Source organism: Brugia malayi (genome assembly GCF_000002995.4).
Source record: "Brugia malayi strain FR3 genome assembly, contig: Bm_v4_Chr1_scaffold_001, whole genome shotgun sequence".
Lineage (NCBI taxonomy): Eukaryota > Metazoa > Nematoda > Chromadorea > Rhabditida > Onchocercidae > Brugia > Brugia malayi.
Window position 1 is genome coordinate 1,577,217 of NW_025062475.1, and position 22,762 is coordinate 1,599,978.

The 22,762-nt window shown below is 30.6% G+C and overlaps 4 protein-coding genes across 5 annotated transcripts; 2 read left to right on the plus strand and 2 right to left on the minus strand.

Annotated features, from left to right (window-relative positions):
• Nucleotides 1-1,292: 1,292 nt before the first annotated feature.
• On the minus strand, nucleotides 1,293-4,198 carry Bma-dnc-2 (uncharacterized protein; the record flags this gene model as incomplete). Its single annotated transcript, XM_001892028.2, has 7 exons — nucleotides 1,293-1,471; nucleotides 1,975-2,125; nucleotides 2,396-2,651; nucleotides 2,997-3,121; nucleotides 3,295-3,458; nucleotides 3,696-3,773; nucleotides 4,108-4,198. 7 exons carry the CDS (start codon nucleotides 4,196-4,198, stop codon nucleotides 1,293-1,295), a joined length of 1,044 nt encoding a protein of 347 aa, XP_001892063.1.
• Nucleotides 4,199-6,503: 2,305 nt separating this feature from the next.
• Bma-gly-5 lies at nucleotides 6,504-13,053 on the plus strand (the record flags this gene model as incomplete). 2 transcript variants are annotated; one of them, XM_043076221.1, is made up of 14 exons in its annotated part: nucleotides 6,504-6,623; nucleotides 7,049-7,189; nucleotides 7,435-7,548; nucleotides 7,641-7,759; nucleotides 8,161-8,338; nucleotides 8,558-8,711; nucleotides 8,935-9,145; nucleotides 9,356-9,473; nucleotides 9,693-9,824; nucleotides 9,968-10,021; nucleotides 10,296-10,424; nucleotides 11,119-11,238; nucleotides 12,608-12,736; nucleotides 12,895-13,053. In XM_043076221.1, the coding sequence occupies 14 exons, from the start codon at nucleotides 6,504-6,506 to the stop codon at nucleotides 13,051-13,053; spliced, it is 1,878 nt and encodes a 625-aa protein (XP_042932155.1). The 2 variants fall into 2 exon arrangements, with proteins under 2 accessions (XP_042932155.1, XP_042932156.1); XM_043076222.1 differs by lacking the exon at nucleotides 11,119-11,238 and adding an exon at nucleotides 11,806-11,916.
• Nucleotides 13,054-15,151: 2,098 nt separating this feature from the next.
• Bma-slc-25A26 (Mitochondrial carrier protein) lies at nucleotides 15,152-18,389 on the plus strand (the record flags this gene model as incomplete). The annotated part of the gene is made up of 5 exons (XM_043076223.1): nucleotides 15,152-15,259; nucleotides 15,474-15,603; nucleotides 15,957-16,103; nucleotides 16,604-16,709; nucleotides 18,095-18,389. The coding sequence occupies 5 exons, from the start codon at nucleotides 15,152-15,154 to the stop codon at nucleotides 18,387-18,389; spliced, it is 786 nt and encodes a 261-aa protein (XP_042932157.1).
• A 199-nt stretch (nucleotides 18,390-18,588) lies between these two features.
• Bm9338 (Phosphatidylinositol-specific phospholipase C, X domain containing protein) lies at nucleotides 18,589-21,207 on the minus strand (the record flags this gene model as incomplete). Its single annotated transcript, XM_001902850.2, has 7 exons — nucleotides 18,589-18,684; nucleotides 19,141-19,257; nucleotides 19,490-19,699; nucleotides 19,992-20,206; nucleotides 20,526-20,619; nucleotides 20,786-20,937; nucleotides 21,138-21,207. The coding sequence occupies 7 exons, from the start codon at nucleotides 21,205-21,207 to the stop codon at nucleotides 18,589-18,591; spliced, it is 954 nt and encodes a 317-aa protein (XP_001902885.2).
• Nucleotides 21,208-22,762: the final 1,555 nt, after the last annotated feature.

Sequence of the window (22,762 nt, forward strand, 5' to 3'; positions counted from 1 at the left end):
TGAAGGAGGAAAGAGATATAACAAAATTAATAAAAGCAAAAAAAAAAAAAAAAAAGATCAAAGAAAAAAACAAAGATTTGAAATAGGATCAAAAAGATAAAACAAAAAGAAAAAAAAGTTTAATTTCACCTTCCAATTCATTAAAGTTCGTATTCTGAAGCATATACTACAGTAATGCATAATGTATTGATAGTATTTTAATAATTAGTTTGGTTATTTGGATAATAATTTTAACACAATCAACTATCACTGTAATTAATAATTCACAGCTTATCATTCCTTGTATAAGCTCGCTGATAATGATTGTTTTAATGATGAATTCATACAAAAACAAAAATTATTGGAAATTAATATGAAAACGAATGAACGACTCCAAATGAAATAAATGCAAAAACCGATACAAATTGTAAATCGTATCAGCCAAATGATATGTGAATTAGTGTTGTCGAAAATAAACGACATTGAAAAACGAGGACTGCTAATTTCGCTTGTCATTATTTCTAATCAAACATAATTAAAATCACAAAAATACTACCACCATCTATGACTATTTATGCCAGTTGAAAATATGAAATGAGTTCCTGATCGAATAAGTGAAGACTGCAAAGCTTCGCATTTAAAATTTTGTACCAAAACACAATCCTACTGCTAAAATCCAATGCCTGCAACCAAAGCATATAATACGATATTTTTTCAGTGATTTTGCTACTAACAAATTAATGAGAATTGTTTATTTTTTTGTTTTTTGTAATGAACAAACATAGTTACAGCCACTTTATGTATATTTATGAGCATTTACAAGCAATTACTATTTTTTTTTGTGTGTGTGTAATAAAAACTTCTAATGAAGCAAGAATACTAAATAAAGAATGAGAAGAAAAACAATATATGCAAATTATGGAACTGATAGTCCTACTAACACAGTGGATTATAGACCCACAGCAGGAATTAAACAACGAACTAAAAAAAAAAAAAAATCAAACATAACCTTTCAAACAAGTTTTAAAACTCCATGATTCAAGCCAAATTAAGATTCATTATAAATAAATTCAAGAACTTTTATGCAGATGAAGTAGTCGTTTATCATAATTCATCCCAAAATAGTTGGCAATGTGAAGCTTCATAAAAAAAAAAATTCATTTCCGTTAAGGAAAGATGCAAAATTTTGTTAGCTCAAGATCAAAATCCGAAATTCTAAAAAAAAAAAAAAAAAAACGACTACTCTCTATCCTATTCGCTGATAATGTAAAGCTTTACAGCCGTAGGAAAATCACATAGATAATAAAAGGCTTTTAGGAATTCAGCTTATTAATCCGTTCTTCCAATCTAGCGATATCTGCGCCAAGCTTCTCTAAAGCAGCGTGCGTTTGCTGACGAAAATCAAATAACATCATTTCTTCTCTTTCCATCGTTTTGGCTAATTGTGAACGGATGCCCGTCAATTGACTCAATTTTTTACTGAAGTGTTCTGCTGAAAATTTATTAAGTCTTAATAAAACTAAAAAAAGCAAAAAGAAAAAACACTTACGTGTTTTTGTATAACGACGTATAACGACTAGACCCAAATATTCAAAATTGAATATTTGGGTGAATATTGACTCTATAAGTTCTTTTCTTCTTTATTTACTAAAAATACTTCTCATACACTCCGTTCCATAGTTGAGTACAGTGATTATGGGATTGATTATCACATAGTGTTAACATAATGATCGTAGAAAAATGATTTCGTTGCAATGATTAAAATTTTTTTTTTAATATTAATAACTGGAACCATTAGGAATAGAGAACTAAAAAGTAGCACCTCCCAAGCTTGCTTAAACTTTTGGAATATTGTCAGAAGAACTCTGATTTCCCAATTTCTATTCCAAAACTGTAACAAAAGATTGAATTTCGCAAAGAAATCATCTATATTTACAAAAATTAAACACTCAGTAACGAGACAAAAATTTTAAAATTTTCATAAAAACTGTGTACCTTGTTCATGAAGTTTTCTTAAATCATACATTCTTTTAACTGCGGAGGATAAGCCAGTGCAAGCTACATCCCATCGACTCATCATCTCATATAGTTTATCAACTTTATCCTCAAACTCTGAATCACATTTCTCCTTTTTTTTTTCTTCCACCTGCAATTTGCAGAACATTTGTATTAAATAAAATGGACGAAATAAAATAAATGCATTAAGACTACTTATTTCGAAATGATCAATCTATCAAACAGTCGATTATGATGGGCATAGCTTAAGCAGTCAAAATTCATTTTATTTGATTGCATTGTGCTATGAATATGTTTTGATTACAATGTTCTAAAATGCATCACTAAAAAAAAAAAACAGTAAAAAAGAAAAATCAAGAAAAAAACTATGATGGATAACAATATAAACATAAAGTAGTACTTGTTGAAGCTTAGAAAGAAGCTGCGTAATGCGTGAATGAAGACCATCAACATGAGCAGGATGTAATAATTGTACACGCATACGTAAATCTTCAATAGCTTCAGCAATTGGGATTTTGCAAATTTTCATGGATTCGTCATAACCAACACCATCAATCATCTGCTCCAAACGGTTGATTCGATTCTCCAAAACCGCTAGACGTCCGCTCATAATACTATTTTCAGCAGAACGAGTTGCACTTTCTGTTTTGTCATCTCTGTAAATTCTCCGTCAAAAAGCGAACTGTCACTGAATTATCTCTTTCTGTATTATAGATTTTTTTTTCAATTTTTGTAGCTTAGGTGTTTTATTGAAACTTCATTTATATTTCCAAAAAAAAAAAAAAAATCTAGAAATGGAGACCATTTAAATCCTGATGCTCCCCTCAAATATATCTGATGTGTAATGCAAAAAAAATTCGAGTTTTAAAAGCAGTTATTACAATATTATGCAAGAAGTTGTGAAATAATAGTGAGAATTAGCAGTGATTTTAAACTGCTAGCAATAAAAACACATACTTGAAATTCCGAGTTTTTCAATTTGCCTTAAAACAATCGCTTACTTCTTTTCACTTTGAACGCAAGTTGTAATGTCATCTTTATTCATTTGCAAAGCCTTCAACGTTTCCAGCATAGCAATCAAATCTTCTTCATGGACAACGCATGAGTCCGGTTTCTCAGATACTTTCTGAAAAAGACAAAAAAGAGATTTTACATTTAACCATCATGTCGAATAGGATCGTAATTTAGAAGAACAGAAGTTATTACCATTTTACTAAAAAATGAGTATTTTCATCTGACATGGCTGTTAAAACAACTGAAAGAATTCATAAACAAGAAAAACTAGTGATTATATCAAACCTGTTCTCGCAGAGATTCCGCTAGATCATTTATCTCACAATTTAAGCGAGTAAACTTCTGCTCCAACGTTTCTGTTTCATCTGCATAAGGTCCAATCACTTCAAGTACATACGAACCGCCACCATATCCACATCGTTTTCTGCGTACAATAGAATCCGAGAAATCTACACCGACCAAATTGTTATTGTATATCTTTTTTATAGTGCAGAAAAAAATATTCTTATACAAAGAGATCTGATAAAATATTTTCTACTACTGAAATTCTGTAAAACAACTAATATGAAATAATCAAAAATGATCATACATCTTTATAAAGGTGTTATGCAAGTTTAATGTCAAAAATCAAATAGATAATAGCTGAAAAAAAAAAAAAAAAAATGCGAAATATGCCGAACGCTCACCAACATTTTCTGTGCTCAATAAACGACCTTTGAATCGTTTCATAGCGTTGTCAACGTCGATGTGCACCCGCTCTATTTCTAAAATATAACTAACACCGCTGATAAAAGTAAATTTCGAAAAATTTTTTTCATTCAAATTATACTGATGTACTTCACTCATCCATTCAGATAAGTAAATGAAAAGCAAATGTGTCCGTATTGCAAAAGCGCCTTTGCTAATTAAAAGCAGTATGTGAGGTTAGTGAAAGAAAATTTCGGCTGTAAAATCTCAATCATTATTCTTTTACCGGGATAAATTTTGTTTATAACCTCTCTTTGACACAACGAATTTCATATGATTGATTATCACACTATAAATAGCAAAAGTTCAGAATTACAGAAATTTTCAATAATAAGTGGACAATGGAATAACCTTCCGATTCGTTCATTTCATCTTCAATCATTTGTTGATCATCTTCTGGTAAATCTTCTGTCTCGTAAACATCTTCCTTTCGTAATGACATCTTTTTCAGGTATTATTTGAAAAATATAATCTGAAAAAAAAAGAAACTTTCAGAAGAGTAACTCTTACGCTTTTGCATTCCTCAATTTAAACGCATTTTTAAATAAACTGATCTTTAAATGAGGAAATGCAGAAGTTAACAGATCACGTAGCTACACACGAGTCATACGTCACGCTTAAAGAAACACCTGCTTTCATATATCATCCGTTCTAACTCTTCCAGAACAATCGTCATCTTTCACTAACACCAATCCCTCCCATTGCTTTGCATAACGTCACCTATTGTCCGGCCATGAAATTTAACAGTACTACAATTGCATAGTTTCCGGATGATGTGACAATTTTAGAATTGGGATGAATGATTGGTGGCATTCTAACCGGAACCGGTTGAGTGGAATTTTTCGGGTGAGAATATCTATTCGTATAGTTTTGAAATATTGCAGCAAGTTTGATGAGATATAAAATGAATGTTAAAGTTTGAAATAATGTTACACCATTCTTTCTTTACTTATTTGAAATAGCATTTAATAATGTGAGAGAAAAGGTGAGAAAGAGAGAGAGGAAGTGTTTTATATAGTGAGGAGAAGAGAAAAGAATGAATGACATGTCCACTCTTTTTACTTATTGTAGAGTGACATCTCCGCTCTTTTGACTCGTTGTGAAATGATATGTCAACCCTTCTTACTTATTATAGAGTGACATGTCCACTCTTCTTACTTGTTTGTCAAGTGACATTGTTCAGTTTTTACTCACTGATTCATCAAGCAACACAACGGATAGTTTACTCCTTTATTCCATTATCCTTACAATCTTCTCATCCTTATCATTCATATTTCTCAGATCTTTGTTAACTTTATTCATTATTCTTATCAAATATCTTCCACTTATCATTATATTCATTCATCTTTACATATCTGTTTCATTCTTTTTATCTGTTCATTTACTGTTTTTATATTTCATTAATTTCGCCATTTGTAACCATTGGCTCCAAATTTTAATAAATCTCATTTTACAAATTTCATAATTGAAATCATTAAAATGTCCTACAATAGCTAGAAGTATTCAAACTTATTGTTTCTTCTCTATGCAGTGTGTATATAAATTAATCATCACTGCACTTTTAATGAATTGAAATATATTTTAATGTATGCGTGTGTGTGTGTGTGTGTGTGTATGCCTATGTGAATGTGTGCATCTGTCAATTCAAATGGGTTTTGTCCATGTAAAAAATTAATTCATCTAAAAAAAGAAAAAAAAAACTATGTACAGAAATATAACTACTTAAAAATTAAAATATTTCAATTAATTAAACATGCAATGACCATGTTTAATAATTAATTTAAAGAATTTTTATTTCTAGCCATAGTTTATATATATATATATATTAGAAACCATGGCATTGATCGAATCGTGAAGAAAAATGAATGTACACACTGTGATTTATATAGAGTACATTATGTGTTATAAGCCATTACTACAAAGCCAAAGTCACTGCGCCTTTATTGAATTGAAATATTTTTATTAAATGATTACAAATGACATATTATAATTGTTGGCTAAAAATTGAAAGGAAATATGTGATTTATTTGCATAAAGTAAATATACAAAAAGATTGGTGAGTAAACGAGTAAGCTGTTTTGTTGTGTCTGTGATCACTTTGACGAGTAGAATTTCATTTTGTCACTTTGACGAGTAGAATTTCATTTTGTAATTAATTTCGTTTTTGTTTTTTGTCTGGTTCCGAGAAGGTCATTTCGGATGCGTCTCTTTAACTATAGATTATCCTTCATCTGTTCGATTATCATGAAGTTTGTTCCATCTTCTTCACTTTTTTGACAATCATGTTTAATTAATTATACCGATTGTATTCATTGCTGAACTTTAAGTTTTACTATCATTTTGCATCCTAAATTTTAACTCTTTCCGTTTAAACACAATGAATTTTGTCTGAAAAAAATTTTGTCTGGTAATAATAGGGGAGACAGGATCATTCCGTTTTTAGCTGAATAATTACTTATCGATAGTATAAAATATCGAATATCTAGAAAAAAATGGTAGGTTAAATAAGAAATAAAAGATATATTGTTACAGCTGACTGTCGTTTCGAACTTTTACTTCCAGTTATTACTTCAATTCCAAATTAGTTCTTTATTTTGGTCATGTTTTGCTAACCGAAATATATCTCATTTTCTATCTTTTTATCGATCAAATTAATTTCAGGAAGTAAAAACGGCGGCTGCTGTTAGCTGACGTCTTCGGGGATTGCAACCTGAGCATTAATCAACTGCTGCAAATCCGCTGGTAATATGAGTGCTATGATAGTTCCAAGAAGACGGTCGCTTATATTTAGATTACTGCTTTTGATATCAGCAGTTTGGTTATGTGCTATAATGTATTTTTCCATTTCTACAAAAGTATCAGACAAGGTAAAATAACTTGTGTCCTCGGTAGATTTTGATAGATAGTAACTGCCTTTTTATTAGACAGTAATTACCTTTTTAATAGATAATCAATACACAGCTGAATAATTTAAAATTTGATTGGTGGATATGTTAACACCATTATACTGCTATCAGTGATTTATCAAAAAGCGCAGTTAACTTCTAATCTGCACCTCTTGAATAGAAGTGGTAATGGCTTTTTTGTGCATTTGTGTAATGTTTTTCACTTTTGTATAACAGTTTAGCGCTATTCTGAAAATCCAAAAGTATATATTTCGTTTGTTTTTCACTTTTTGCACTAGTTATTTCATTTTAGGGGGATTCGGTTTTTATAATCAAAATTTACATAAATGTAATTAAAAATTCAGTGGTGGGAAAGAACTGGAATATAAAAGGATACAAAATTTTAGGTCTCTTCTGTGAGGCATCCTAGAGTTGAATTACCAAAAATACATAAATTAGAAGGGTTCGGTCCTCCTGTGGTAATGAAACCTGCCATTGATGTCGAGGAGAAATTTCCCGATGAAGATTTCGATGTGAGGATTGAAAAGGTATATTCCTAATTTTATTTTTATATCAATAGGGAATTTTTTTGCAGCGTTTTGGTGACTGCAGAAAAAACAAAAAAAAAAAGTCAGTAAATGTAGAAGTAATTTTGGTACTTTATTTGCTAGCAAGTTGTTATGGTGTGCGCTGCACTATTACAATATTTTAATTTGTTAATCTGCGTGAAGTGTAACAAACAGAACGCTTAATTCATGAAGCAGAAATTCTGCAATTAAAAACTCATTTATAGGGGAATATTCCTAAGCCAAACAAAGCTCTATTCAATCCAGATTCTCCAATCTACAAATCGGGTGATGAAAACCAGCCGGGTGAAGGTGGGAAGGCAGTAGTAATCGATAGAAATGTTAGTGTTTATAGTTTTATTATTTTTTTTTTAAATTTTGCTACAAATTTAGTTGAGTACAGACTTGCATATGAATATATGTTATTTTCCAGAAACTGAGTCTAGATGAAAGAAAAATTTATGATGACGGATTCACCAAGAATGCTTTTAATCAATACATCTCAGATATGATTTCGATACACAGGAGTCTGCCTAGCTATATTGACGAAGAGTGAGTTATCTTCGACAATTTTGTTTTTCTGTTGAGAAATTTGTATCTTGTGATTTTTTATCTTCGTTGAAGATAAAAATTATCCACGTTTGTGTCTATTTTTATGCAGTTCTTTATTTTTTTATTTTTCTTTATTTTCTTGTAAATGAGATTGATTAGAGTTTCTTTCGTACCGATAGCATTTTGATGAGTTTACCAGAGACACTGTATTTACTCAATGAATTTTTGATTATAACTTAATGGTTAGATTTATCAATAGGAAGGAAAAACAAAACAAAAAAAATTGATCTAAAATCACTTTTTTCTTGTTGGACTAATTTTTATTTGTTCCTGTATCTACATTTCTTCAAATAGCATTATCATGATCAATATTTATTTGCTTGACTTTTGTGTAGTTCTAGATGTAAAAACGAAAAATACACAAGCGACCTTCCAAACACCTCGGTTATTATATGTTTTCATAACGAAGCTTGGTCAGTTTTACTCCGAACTGTACATAGTGTACTTGAAAGGACACCGGAAAACTTACTTGCTGAACTTATCTTGGTTGATGATTTTTCGGACATGGCACACCTCAAGGTTTTTTTTTTCTTAAGTTCAGAAAGTTATATTGATAAGTCTAGAAAACTTATGAATACATTTTTGAGAAGTACATCTTGAACTTCTGGTAAAACTTTTCTCGATTTGCTTTTGTATTGAAATTCAGTAGATCCAGTGATTTGGATATATTGAAAGTAATACGAGGTTGCTTGTGTTTTTCCGTTCAAAATATATGCATAAAATATAACCTGTATATAGGCAGATTTGGAAATTTATATGCGGCAATTTTCGAAAGTTCGTATTTTGCGCCTGGAAAAGCGCGAAGGTTTAATAAGAGCTCGCATAAGAGGAGCTGCTATTTCAAAAGGCTCTGTGATCACATATCTCGATTCTCATTGCGAATGTTTGGAAGGTGAATTTATTTTTTTGTTGTTGAATAAAGCTTTTAACTTTCCTTTATTTCGTATGCATTATGAACCCAGAATGTTGTATTAAAAAAAAAAATTAAGTGATGGAGAAAAGTCTTTTTTGATGGTGAATAATTTAGTGTCAGATGTCATTATGTTATATCTTAAAAAATTTTCAATATTGGTTCAAAATGTTTTACAGTGTTTCGAAGTTCTGTTTCGTTTTAGGTTGGGTAGAACCTCTTTTGGACCGAATCAAAAGGAATCCGAAAACAGTGGTATGCCCTGTTATTGATGTGATTGATGATAATACCTTTGAGTACCACTACTCGAAGGCTTACTTCACGAATGTGGGTGGTTTCGATTGGTCATTACAGTTTAATTGGCATGCCATTCCTGAGAAGGACCGTAAAGGTAGAAGGGACATTGATCCCGTCAAGTACGAGTTTTGACTTTAAAAGTTTTGTATGTTGAATAATTTAGCGTCAGGATTCATTACATTTGTCTCGGAAGATATGCAGTTCAACTTATTTGAAAATTTTGATTACCACTAAAAGAAGAGGTGAAAGAGAGCAATGTTAAGGTTTTGTAATGTTAATTAGCATAGATGTATGATATGGAAATATTTGAAATTCCTTGTTTTTTTCAGGTCTCCAACTATGGCCGGTGGCCTTTTTTCCATCGACCGTACTTTTTTTGAAGAATTAGGTTCATATGACCCTGGTCTCGATATTTGGGGTGGGGAAAATTTGGAACTTTCATTCAAAGTTAGTTGCTTTTGATTCTATTATTGAAAATTATTTCTAGAGTCATTAAGTTTGGGTGCAAAAAATTTTTTTTAAGTTTCTAAGGTACTTTAACTAATAAGAAAAAAGTTTTCATGTACTTTGGTTAATGGAGACTATTTTAATGATATGGGAATGATTTTCAATCATTATCTTTTTTCCTTTTCACTTTTTTTCCAATGAAATAAATATTTGCTCTAGATATGGATGTGTGGTGGAATACTAGAAATTGTTCCATGTAGTCATGTTGGTCATATATTTCGCAAACGATCACCTTATAAATGGCGTTCTGGTGTGAATGTTTTGAAGAGAAATTCTGTTCGGTTAGCTGAGGTGAGTTTACGAATTTTTTTGATTTTGTACATTTTTGAATTGAATATGGCAGCAATTTTTATAAATTTTTGAAAATTTTGAGGACAGTTTCTTAAGATTATGTTGTTGTCTGCCTAATGGAAGGGTAAAGAAATGTATTTTAGGTATGGATGGACGAATACAAGAAGTACTACTACGAAAGAATTAATAACAACCTGGTAAAGTTTTTCATTATTCAAAATACAGGAAGGAAATGTAGGAAAAGCAAACGTTTTTTGTGTCATTGATTAATTTCCTTGTTCTGGTATGACGTATGGAAATGGATCCGTATTTTTGCTGATATTTTCTCTTTGTGAATTTTTTTTTTTTTTTTGCTTTCTTATTCTCTGATACTTACATCTTTTAAGTTTGGGAAGGAAAGCTATTTAATCCATTTATATTATCATCGAAAAAATAACTGATAAATATAAATTACCATTCATTAATGATCAGGGTGATTTTGGTGATGTAAGCAGCAGGAAGGCACTACGTAAGAAACTACAATGCAAATCTTTCAAGTGGTATTTGGATAATGTGTATCCAGAATTATTTGTTCCAGGAGATGCCATTGGAAAGGGAGAGGTACTTTTCTTCACCATAAAGATATTACTTATTAAATTATTTACTGATATTCTTAGCTTTTTGCTTCGGCATTTAGAATTTAAGTTTTTTTATTCGAATATTCCTCCATTGCTGTTTTTTGAGCACTGCAATTTTTGATGCTTCGTTTCTATTTTGGTTCTGGTGATGTTTCTCTTGTTTTGGCGTTGTCCATCAGATTCGTAATAACGTGTGTTTGTATGAACAGTTTGAGTACTAATCCATTAATTTTTTTAACCGATGAAGGATGATGGATGATGGATGCACTTTATTTTACATGCACTTTTTAATTTCTAGTAGTTAAATCTTTTGTTTATATTACATTAATACTTTACATTTTGTCATTCTGAGTTAATCCAAAATGATGAAATACAATCAACTTCGATTATGGAGTTTTGCTGCTGATACTGGCCTGACTTTAAAATATTTTCACGTGAAATCTTTAGTCTCAAGAAGTACTGAGTGAACGATGGATTTATGTATCTCTTCTGTCTGTACAACATTATTTGCTGCTGCAGTGGCAAGATCTTAATTTAGGTGTTTATATGACAAATATATGTATGTATCAGCAGGTAACTCGAGCAGATATTTATTAATTTCTGCATAACTTCTGCAGTGGTTTAAAGTTTTCAGTATTCATTAACACAAAGGGAGTATATGGGAGGATCACTTTCAGATTCGTAATAAAGGCGAAGTGGCAGGGGATGTTGTCCAACACTGCCTGGATAGTGAGGTGGGCGAAGATATTCAAAAAGTCGTGATTGCGTATCCATGTCACAAAAGTGGTGGTAACCAGGTTCCTTAATTCAAGCACTGAATATTTTTTTTTTATCACTAAAAGTATTTGGTGGATTTTTATTTCCCTTCTTTTGATTATAAATACTACTCAAAAATGACTCACAAAAGAGCAGCCGAAACGAGACTCACATTATTAGAGCTAATCTACTCAGTGACAGGCTTTCTCCGTAGTAATTTTTTTTGTCTTTAACGACCAGTTTGCTGCATATTTTGTTCTTGTTTGAGCAATACAGCTGTAAACTATTCGTTAACACTGTCTTAGAAAGACCTTATTAAGGTAGCACGTGCTTATTGGAATCTGCGCATGGTCTGTTTTGCATATAGGAAATGAATTTTTTGATGTGGTTTATTGTTGCTTGCAGCTTCTGTTTCTCAATATTTGATGTTTCATTTTTTGTCCGTGTTTTGTTATTTCTTTTATGTCAAGCAGTACTGCAGCAGCAGCACTGAAAACTATCGCTCTTTTTTTTTTTTTTTTTTTATTTATTTCTTTGGATAGGAAATTGTCGTGCGAAAAATTCATGAAGTATTTGCTTCATGAAAGGAATAACGTGCATCTCTATAGATTCGCAACAGAGGAGGCAGATCGAAGAATTGTTTAGATTGGGCATCACATGGAAGGCAAAGATCGGCAAATGTGGGTCTGTACTGGTGTCATAAAAAGGGCGGTAATCAGGTATATTTCATCGCTTTGATATGGTTTGCAATGTATATTACACTTTGTTTACTTTTTTGTTGAGAACCTGATGAGTTACTACTTTCAAAATATTATACGTGTAATAGTAGTATTCTGGAAAGGAGTTATTTCTTGTTTGTTCTCACTTATTAGGAGGATGCAACAGTACTTGCTAAAAGCAAAAGCAATGAGTGTATCTGTTTGAATTCTTTACGATTTTTGACGCATAGTGTAAAGATATGTATATACTAAAATAAGACTATTAAATTTGTCTGCTCACTTTGTTAAAAGCTATTCTTTTCAAATAATTAAGAATTAGAAAAGACTTTTTATTCTTTCAATTCTTATAATATGTGGTAGCTACTTTTAAGAACTAAGTGCACTTTTACTTATATCCGATATTTTCTTTCTCTCTCATTTTTTGACTCTTATGAGCTGTTTCTACATGTACAGTGACGCCAAGCTTCCTGATTAGCTTTCCGTCACCAGGAATGCTGCAAGCAAAACAAATTTTTATGGCACAAGAGAAAAAAAAAAGTTGAAAAGGATTGAAGCTTAGCATTCTGATTCTACAAATCTAATATTTAAGAAGCTCTCATTTGCGCAGATTCCGAGAAAAGCAATTTCACAGTTATCAAACTATGCTTATTTTTTTATGTTGAAATATTTTTTTATAAACTTATTTATGCAGTATTGGATGCTAAGTAAGGATGGTGAAATACGGAGAGATGAGTCATGTATTGACTATGCTGGTGCCGATGTTATGGTTTATCCTTGTCATGGAATGAAAGGTAATCAAGAATGGAAATATCTTCCTGATGTGAGTTCATCTTTTTATATGTAAAACTTTTGACCAAATAAGTAACAGTACTGCTAATGGGAACATGATTAGTTACTCATTCGATTTTTCTCTATTATACTTTAAATTTTTTCTTCGTCGAGGAAGGATCAGAGCTGTCTAAATCCCATATTCTGTAGGAAAGTCAAATTCTTCATGTCATTACGAGCAAATGTTTGGAAATGTCGAGAGATGGTAGCAAATTAATGATGAATGTTTGTGATCAAGCAAATCCATATCAGCATTGGTTGATTCAAGAATTCAATCGAACATTAGCTAGACAGTACAAATTATTGTAAGCCAAAGTAAAGATTAGTTAAGTAAAGGAGAAGAAGAAAAGTCATAGGAAAAGTTATTGTTTAATATTGGACAAATTTTAGTTTCCCATCAATTTAAATCATTATATTATTATTATTTGAAGAATGCTGTTACAGTATCTTACTTATTATTTCAATACATTTTAGTGTGTTTTAGAGCAAAGAAAAGCTTCTTCTCTTTCCACCTTCACAAACAAATGAGCTCATAATGTTTCATTCTACATAATTCACTTATTTTTACCAGCTTTTTTTTTATTAAATAACTATGCAACTGTAGTTTGTTCATGGAAAATAGAACGATGAATCCTATTAACCCTAGAGGAACAAAATTATCAAATTACTTCTTGTTCTATCACTGAATCAGAATTGTTTTCTATGGGATATAAGATAATCATTATTTATATGCTTTTTGGTTTCTTTTCTTTTTTTGTATTTTTATATATTTTCGGAGAGAAATGTTCCTTTATGCTTATTTCATGTCTTTCGAATGATTGCATATTATTTTTTCTCATCTTGATATATTACAATTCTTTTTCACTTTTTTTTTTCTTTCCTTCCATTCATAGCATTACTGAAATTTTTTATAGTCTAACATTATTGAAAAATTCACTGATTTGTTTATCCATTTTCTTCTGATATAAGATGATTTCTACATTCTGATAGTTTATCAATTGAATTTTTTTTGCGGAAACATTGCAGACAACAGAAAGAAAAATGACATAAAATTTTGTAACAGAATGTGAAAATGATAATTAACCAATCATAGAAAAAAGAAGAATGTTCCATTCGCATTATAGTTGAACAAGCAGAGTCACATATATCTCTTATTACTTGCTGTACGTTCCTTTTGACAGCTGTGATATCATACTTTCACTATCTTTTTATCACTTATTTCTATTTCCGGTGTTTTCACTTCTTTGTAACCAAGCTTTATTCATTTCGTTTTTTGATGCTAATCGTTCTAAATATTCCATCTCACTTATTTATCTCTTCCTGGTACTTCACATTAAAAAAAAATAGAGAAGTGGAGAGCTTTCTGAACATTTCAAAGGAGTCACAAAAGTCAATTATTTTTTGGAGTAGCAATTAGTTGGGTGTTATTCTTAACTAATAGCGAGCTTGAGAAAGTTTTTAATGTTTAAGTGAAAATAGTATATTTAGTAAAATAGTACTTTTTGCTTTTTTTTTTTTTCACTTTTTGCAAATGTTCCTTATTTCAATGTCAAAGCCTTTCATATACATGCAGTAAATGAAGGTTAATACTGCATATATGATGTATTGATATTGCTGTGGTGCATCACTTCAATGTTTCATGTTCTGTTATATTTATTTTTGATGATATTTTTGATAGTTTATTTATGATTTCGGCATTGCATTCATTTAAATTGTTTTGGATAACATTCAACTTTTTTTTTTTTTTTTGGTCTACAAAAAAAGGTGAAAAAGCAAAAAGTTACTTTTCAAAAACATTTAACTTCTATACAACGAAAATTCAGAATTAACACTTAATTCTTTGGTTTTCGGAAAGATTATTGGTAATTTCAGTCATTACTGAAGTGGAACAAATTTATGTGGTATTTCATTCCCAAAATTTCCTTAAAATTCTTTTTTCGTCACAGAAAACCTCTTTCGATATTGAAGAAATTGTTTTTGAAAGGTCTTTTTATATTTATCCATTAATTAATTTATTGTATATTTATTTGTTAATTAATTTAAAACGAGTGATTTTTCTTATATGCATCTTATTTATTGCCTTTAATTTTGTATTCCATTCCTTAATTTTTCCTCTGTTGTCATAGCATGTATGTGCCTTTTCCATTCCCTTTTTTCTATTTTTATTGGTAATAAAAACTTCTGAAAAAATCTCAGTTTTCTTTGAAGAGGCAATTCACCTGTTGATTATTTTGATTTTCACTGCAGTGCAACAACTATGGCATTAAATGCATTTGACAGTTTTCAGTACTGTATCAAAGACAAAGCTCTTTCAATAATAAATAACATTTTTTTTTTTTTTTTTTTTGCATCGACATGAACTGTTCAGTGTGAAATCAACTCATGATTTACAATTTGTCGTGTTGTTATGGATTGGTTTGGTCGACCGCTCTTTTGTGGTGCTACTGCTGGATTGGTTGTAGACTTAACATTATATCCACTGGATACTATAAAGACTAGATTGCAAAGTTCTGAGGTAATAATATAAACATTTATTATATCATATATTCTACCATCTATTTATGTCTGTACGATAAGACTTTGAACATAATAGAATTCAAATGTGTTTTACTTTTCGCATTTTAACTTGTCATACTGACTGGTGGATTTTTTGCATTTGCAGTGTGATTTAGGAATATACGATGCAAAAGATATTCTTGTAAAGTCTTTAACTCGCTATAATATTTCAGGGATTTGCTGCTGCAGGTGGACTGCGAAATATCTATCGCGGTATGGGATCGGTGGTTATTGGTTCTGCGCCGAGTGCAGCACTGTTCTTTTCTACATATAATACGCTAAAGCGATTAGGCGGCAAAGAATGCAAGTAAATAATTGTGATTAAAATAGCATTTAATGGATACTACTATTGTTTTATTGTATGACAGTAGTTAGAACTATAAGCTAATTGAGATAAGCCGTTGGGATCTAATAAACGCTGCGAAAGCTTACTTTTTTCAAACTGTAAGTGTTAACAGTATAAATTGAGTGTCTTCCATTTTTTTGCCAAGTTATTAAGTCTCTTATCGTTCTCTTCAACTGTGACAAAATGATATCAAATAATATTTTTGACAGATAAAATACTGATCAGTATGTTTTCCGGCTGCATACTTTATGTTTCAAATATTAGATCCATTTCATTGTACTGGTTTTGGTAAAGTGGAAATTTTTTTCAGCAGTAGCTGTGAACGCAAGTGCAGCTAGTTTCTCAGAAGTTATTGCTTGCATTGTACGCGTACCTACCGAACTAGTGAAACAACGTGCGCAGGCAAAGCATGTCCATCATTTGGGCACAATTTGTCGAATGATTTATAATCGAAGTGGTATATTTTCTTGTATATTACAGTAGTCGATTTAAAATTCGTGATTCAAATAATTCTTTTGCAATTGACCAAAGTTATGTATATATTTTGCAATTTTATAGGATCACATGATATTTATGAAATTAATAGTTGAAATTGTTAAGATTTTGGGACCTTATATTTGATATACTGGTGGAATCTTCAAGATTTCTTGATTTGCACTCTTCCATGATAGCTTGCTCACTAAAGAATCTCTTAAAACTTTTGAATCTTTCTTTACTCTTTTATTAATCAGCAGATTAGTGCTAAATTTCTATTATTTTTCCATTATTAGAAGTCCAGGAGTTTTTGTTTTTAGTTGATTGACCCTTTGTTCAATGAGTTGCTGATGATATTCTGTACGAATTATCTGAGGCTTAGATATTACTTTTGTTAGAAATAATTTCTAATTTTTCATACAATTTGCTTTCTCTAGACTTAGCTATTTCTAATTGAGTAATGCTTTTTCAATTTTTTTCCAGGATTCATTGGATTCTATCAGGGTTTCTTCAGTACTGTGTTCCGGGAAATCCCATTTTCGCTCATCGAATTCCCTCTTTGGGAATTTTTAAAGCAAGAAGTAGCAAGGTTTGTTTCACTCACTTGTTTAATGTGTATCTTTAAAATTTTCAAATTATTTTAACACTGTTCGCAAAATCACAAAGTCCCTGGTGACCAGTAAATGTTACTCCAATTAATAGCAACTAAATTATCACATTGATTGAGAATGATAGGTTCTGTGAAATACGATTACGTTGACATGAAAAAATTCAGAAAATACAACTGATGAAACGAAGTCTTCATTAAAACGGAAGTAGCAGTAGTGCACCTACTAGTAAAAGTTTGATATTTCGTAATCAAAAAGATGTATTACCACAGCTCAAATAAACTGGATTAAATTTTATCTTCCAACCATTCAACCATCCATTTCCCTCTTAATAAATTTCCCACAACTTCTTTTTAATGACTAACGTGTCCATCACAACAACTACCTGATCGAGTTATGTTACTTGCATACTCGAATAAGATCATTCCTTCCTGGTGCAATGGTATATGTTCTTGACTGATTCCCAATTCCGTTATTGATTTATTTTTTTTATTTTACTATACATTACTACAGGTTTTAGGATGGACTTATTTGTGACATTTGCGAGTCCTACGTATTTTGTGCCATGGTAAAAGCGTTAGCTAAATTATCCACTAACATATAACAATTTAATCACTATCAACATCCCTTAATTATTTGCTCCCCTACAGAAGAAATGTTAAATTGAATCCTATATGAACGATCTATACAATAAAATGAACTGTTTAACTCAAGTTGCTAAAGTAAGTATTGTGTTGGACAAAATATTGTTAAGGATGGTATTTTTGAAGCTTTTGTCAATAAAACCTGTCTTAAAAGATACGTATATCTTCCTCGTTATTAATGCTATTTTAGCTTCAGCCTAATATTGAACACGTTGTGAAGAGCTTGTGTTAAAATTAGATACTTAGTTTTTCATCGTATCTTTCGTCATTTGCTTCCAGCAAAAACAAATTAGATATTTGAATTGCAATAGCCTTCGTATTTGCTCAGTTTCGTTTGCACCGTTCTGTCCGCATACTCACTTTCATTCACTCATCACTTTCAGTTTACATATTCCTGCAATTTATGTATTGCTTGAGCTAATAAATTGTTACCAACTAATGCTCTCATTACTAACACACATAATTTCAAGACTTTATATTTTGTCAGATTATTCTTCGAAATTTAAAATTGTTGGTTTTGAATAAGTAAAATTAAGTGTTTGCATACGTAGCACAGTGTTAAACTAGCACAGAACGGTCAAAGAGAAAGTGTCCACTGTTCATTTTTCTCCTAAAACTATTGTGAGAATGAACCTATTCTGTCCTGAACTATTAACCTAAATTTTTGATTGGTTCTGATAGCTAGGACATTTTATCTTCATCACTACACTTAAATATTTTAGGATTCGAAGAAGGCAGTGCACACCATTAGAATCAGCAGCATGTGGTAGTGTATCGGGAAGTATAGCTGCAGCTATGACAACACCTTTTGATGTGGTGAAAACACGGATAATGTTGAGTGAAAACTCTTCACGACCAGGGATAGCGACAACATTGGCAAAAATATGGACAACTTCTGGATACCGAGGACTCTATGCTGGTGTCTTACCTCGTTCCGTTTGGATGGGTATCGGCGGCTTCGTTTTTTTTGGTGCTTATGAGGCGGCTATGCTGCTTACCGGAAACTTATTTTTCTAACTTGTTCTGGAATTTTCTTATCATTATGTCGCATTTTAGATGGGAAACGAAGAAGAAAGTTTGAGCAATTAGTTCTGAGATTTTTAATACGTTAAAATTGAACGAATTTATAAACAATTCAATAACAATTATTACACGAGAAATATTTATATTACACTTAAACATATGTATTAATGGTTATATCAGTATACCTCTTTCATTACTTGTTTAGATCAATCACAGTGTTGCAAAAATCGTCCTCATCCACAAAATCTGCCAGAATCACATTAATATTAGATCGATAACTATGTCCATTCTGAAAAAGCTCATTAGACAGCTCTAACTCATGATCTGAATTTAAGCTTCAAAAGTAAAACAACCGAAGCTAATCGATTTCAAAATTCAGATTTTTATTGTAACTGAGATATCTTTTATTTATTGTATAAAATATACTTGTTTTTATATAGTTTTCTACATTTGAATATGTAAAGGAGGAAAACAACCACCTGTCAGTACGAAAGGCAAATGGTAACATACAAAAAAACGTAATAAATTGTTTTGTTACTGTGAAAGTAAGCTATCAGTTTGTCAATTGAACACTTGAATAAAACAGTTCAACAGTTGAACACAATGGTTTTTTTTTTTTGTGTGGAAGGATAGGATACGGTATGCCGAATCCGTGTTCAGTCTTAAAACGATCTTCTTTTAGTTCTATTGGAATATTCTCGAGTTAGACCAATTTAAACAATAAATATGAGAAGCTGTCAAATACCTGTCGCAGCCAATCGACCAATGCTCTAGTTGCGCGTCGTCCGAACCGTGCTTCAAATGTTCCAGTTGGTTGACGAATGATCGAATTTACTGTTAGCGTTACTATTGCTTGACATACCTTGAAAGATGAGTAATTAGAAGTTTTAAAAAGTAAAGATTTCGAAATTATGACAATACTCAGCAAACAAAGTATTTGATATGATTTGAGCGATTATAGCAATGCATTATTATTATCCGAAACACATGATTTCGAAGTGTATATCTTTCGCAGTTCGAAGTATATAAAGTAAGATAACAAAACAGATTACAGTATTAGTTTAATGGGACAACAAATTAGGTGGTGCATTTACCTGAAAACCGTCCTCAAGTACCCGAGTCTGTAGAATATTTCCCACGTCATCAACCATACGCTTGGCATCATCAGTTTTTGGCCATGGACTTCTAATGAACTGCCGACTCCATACATGATTAGGTAATTTAATGATATCTGATGGTCCAGCATGTCCATTGATATCACTTGCTCTCAACGAAGGTAACGGTGGCTGATAGAAGATTATCACCTGTATCGAAGTTAAGTCAATTGCAGAAATTCTAGAATTGTCTCCAGGTATTTCTGTCTCTAAGCATCTCTAACCATAAATGTTAAGTCTTTACAACAGCGAAGAGTTAGACTTCTAAATTATAATTTATTACTACAAAATTAACTATTAAGAAATCATTGTTTATCTGAAAAAGAAAAACATTTTAAGAATGATAAAACAATGTCAGATAAACTATATATGAATAGCTTCGTTAATTTACGAAATAAACTAACTCTTTAAAAGAAAAATATAAAAATACATAAAAACAAACTCTTCCAGTGCCGTTCCAAATTTTGTTCAATGTATAGCTCATCGCTGTTCGTGTTGTTGTCGGTCGACTAATTAAACGATCACCGAATAAATTACTGATCATATCAAGAAGTTTGTCATGATGTTGCTCACGAAATTCATAGAAATGATTGATATCAATTAGCACTATCTCCTTTGGATGAACTGATAAGAAATCATCCACTCGTTTGAATAGTTCTACAATCAAATGAACAAAAAATATCAATCAAAAATGAATATAATCATTGAAAAAATTAAGATCTCTCTTCTGATATTTCATTTAGTTATATGTCATATCAGTTCTGTCAAAAGAGCAATGACTAGAACACTACTGAAAACTGAAACGTCTAATGAATGGAATGATATTTAAATGACATATCCGAGAGAGTCTTTTATTCAATCTATCTGAATGGCATAAATAATTCATTGAGTAAGAAATAATTGGACAAAACTTATTTATTTTAATAATTAAACAAAAAAAAAAAAAATTACAAAATAATAAATATATATATGTTACCTCTGATTTCCATAGATCGAAGTCCATGCACAACATAAATATCCTCGTTTATATAAGCTACCTGAACATCCAAAAATCGAATACCTGCTTCTAGCTGAAAGTAATTTTGAATTTTAAATAATATTTATTGGAAATAGTTTAAAATTTCTTTTCTTTTTTTTTTTTTTTTTTCAATTAATTATCATATCAAAAAGGATAGCTTAAAATAGTAACGCTTGCTTGCATTGGAAATATCATCAAACTATATGTGATGATAATACTTGTTGCTTAATTGATATTGTTTGAACTTTTGACCAATTATAGACCGCTTTTCGGATCATATCGTTGGAATCAAGAACTCGAACACACCAGGTTTGATCAGGTGTTATTTCGCTATCTTCTTTCAGATTACAAGTACCGCTTAGATGAGATCCTAATGAAAATATTACAAATTTTGGAACAAAATTTTTTTCTTATTCTTTCTCTCAAAATGACAATCATTAATAGTTGATTGAAAAAATTCATTGCAATTTTTAGTCGTTTCATGCAGAATTGCATTTAATAATGAATATAGAAAAATATCATATAAAATTGAATTGAAATTATAATTATAAAAAAGTAATATTGAAAAACCTGGAATAGCAAGTGTCATGATTGGTTTATCTCGGGCAGCAGCTGGTAGTTCAGACATCCAATCGGTCATTTTTTGAAAATGCTCAAAAAAAAAAAAAAAAATTTCTCGACCTTTCAACTTTTGCCATTTTAATTAATTTTAATGAAAATTCACCAATTTACAAGAAATAAAAATTTTGACTGAATATAATTGAGAACACTAGAAGGAATCATCATTCTTCATTTATTCTTTTTCAATTATCAAACATTTAAATAATAAATAAGAAAAAATTTTGCAAAATGATACAAATAACTTTGAAAGAGAGAGAGAGAGAGGGAGAGAGAAAGAGAGAGGGAGAGAGAAGAAGAAAAGACATTTTGTAGTAAAAATCAATCTTTCTATGAAAGATAAATGTGTACATTTAATAACAAATAATCAATATGGTAGTGAATCATCTGGCAATACGAATTCTCATTTCTTGTTTTTCTATTTTGCAAAAAAAAAAAATTAAATAATCGATTACCAGTACTTTCTTCACAAGTACATTACAATTATTAAATTGTAAATACTAAATCTAATTATTTAGTACTATTTCTCTCCTTTTTCACTAAATATTATTACATCACTAATTTACAGATAAATTTTGGACAAATGCGCCAAAAATTAAACTATTATTAATTCTATAACTTAATTATACCATTTATTATTTCTAAATCGTTCCATTTCTTCATAAAATTTTCTTACATATTTCTTAAATAATTATATAAAACTAGCAACAATTCTTGTTGGAATTCTATCGATAAATTGATCGTTTCAAATGAGCCATAATAAAAATGCGCACAGCATCATACCCACAGCATTTCTCATGTCTGTGTATGTATGTGTATGTGTATGTGTGTGTTATGTGTTGTGTGTGTGTGTGTGTGTGTGTGTCTGTGTATGTGTGAAAACAACAAAAGAGAGTTTATCTTGTACTTTAAAACATTTCAGAATTAAATGGAAATGAGAAGGAGGAGGAGAGGAAAAAGGAGGAATGAGAAAGAGTAGTTTAGTTTATTGTTGCAATTGTTGTTGTTGTTGTTGTTGTTGTTGTTGTTGTTGTTGTTGTTGTTGTTGTTGTTGTTGTTGTTGTTGTTGTTGTCAAATAATTTCTAGGTTTTATTATCGGTTGCTTTCGTTGTTTTGTTTTTTTTTTTTTTTGACTTTTCTTTGTAAATTACTTTCTTTGCATATTTTTAATTGTAATTGTTTTCTGAAGAGAGATAGAATTATTGTTGTGGGATCAGTTAATTGTAGCAATAAAATAGAAGCGAAATAATTGAATGTTTTGAAGTAATTTGTATAAGAATGGAAATAAATTTTGAGAGAGAATTTATCAAGTTTACACTATAAAAATGAATTATAATTTGAAATTAGCAATTGAAAATGAAGTGCAAATGATAAATGCAAAAATGATAAATGCAAAAATACGAAACCAAAGTAATTTAAAAGAAAAAAAAGTTGTAATAAGTAAAGAAAAGTAAGTCACGATCGATACATGTAACTAAAGTATATCTTGCAATGAAATGTATTATTTGTATTTTAGCATTCATAATAGCTTACATGTAGAAATTAGCGCCATATTATGCGCAAATTGATCTAGGCT